Source organism: Apaloderma vittatum, unplaced genomic scaffold, assembly GCF_000703405.1.
Source record: "Apaloderma vittatum isolate BGI_N311 unplaced genomic scaffold, ASM70340v1 scaffold8064, whole genome shotgun sequence".
Classification (NCBI taxonomy): Eukaryota; Metazoa; Chordata; class Aves; order Trogoniformes; family Trogonidae; genus Apaloderma; species Apaloderma vittatum.
Window position 1 is genome coordinate 3,271 of NW_009712096.1, and position 362 is coordinate 3,632.

At 64.1% G+C, this 362-nt stretch overlaps 1 protein-coding gene across 1 annotated transcript in view; it reads left to right on the forward strand.

Moving 5' to 3' along the window:
- The window catches only part of MYOCD (myocardin), a gene marked incomplete at its 5' end in the record, with an annotated part of 7,832 nt that overhangs the window by 2,789 nt on the left and 4,681 nt on the right, over nucleotides 1-362 (forward strand). The window contains one exon of the mRNA XM_009867857.1: nucleotides 8-61. Within this exon, the coding sequence (XP_009866159.1) occupies nucleotides 8-61 (54 nt within the window). The remainder of the gene's footprint in view (nucleotides 1-7; nucleotides 62-362) is intronic.

A 362-nucleotide genomic window follows, 5' to 3' on the forward strand; every position in this document is an offset into this window, starting at 1 on the left:
GTCGCAGGCAGAGGGGCGCAGCGGGTCCCCTCAGACCAACAGTTGCCTTCGCACGGCGCCGGTAAGTGAAGAGCACCCAGGGGGCATCGTGGTGGTGAACGCTCTGGTGTCTGTGGGCACTCAGGCAGATACCCCACACTGAGTCCTTTCCTGTCATACTGGGACTGCTGGTACCTGGGGGTGGGCTGCCAGGGGGTCGTGGCACCACACGGGTCTTCCTCGAAAAGCAGAGAGTGTACCAGATGGACAATGGGTTGGAAGCTGATGGCACTGCAGGGTCCTTTGCAGGGAGTCTGCTGGGGACCCCTGCTGCCACCACACCCAAGTGCCCCGGGGAGGGCACAGCACAGCTCCCGTGCCCC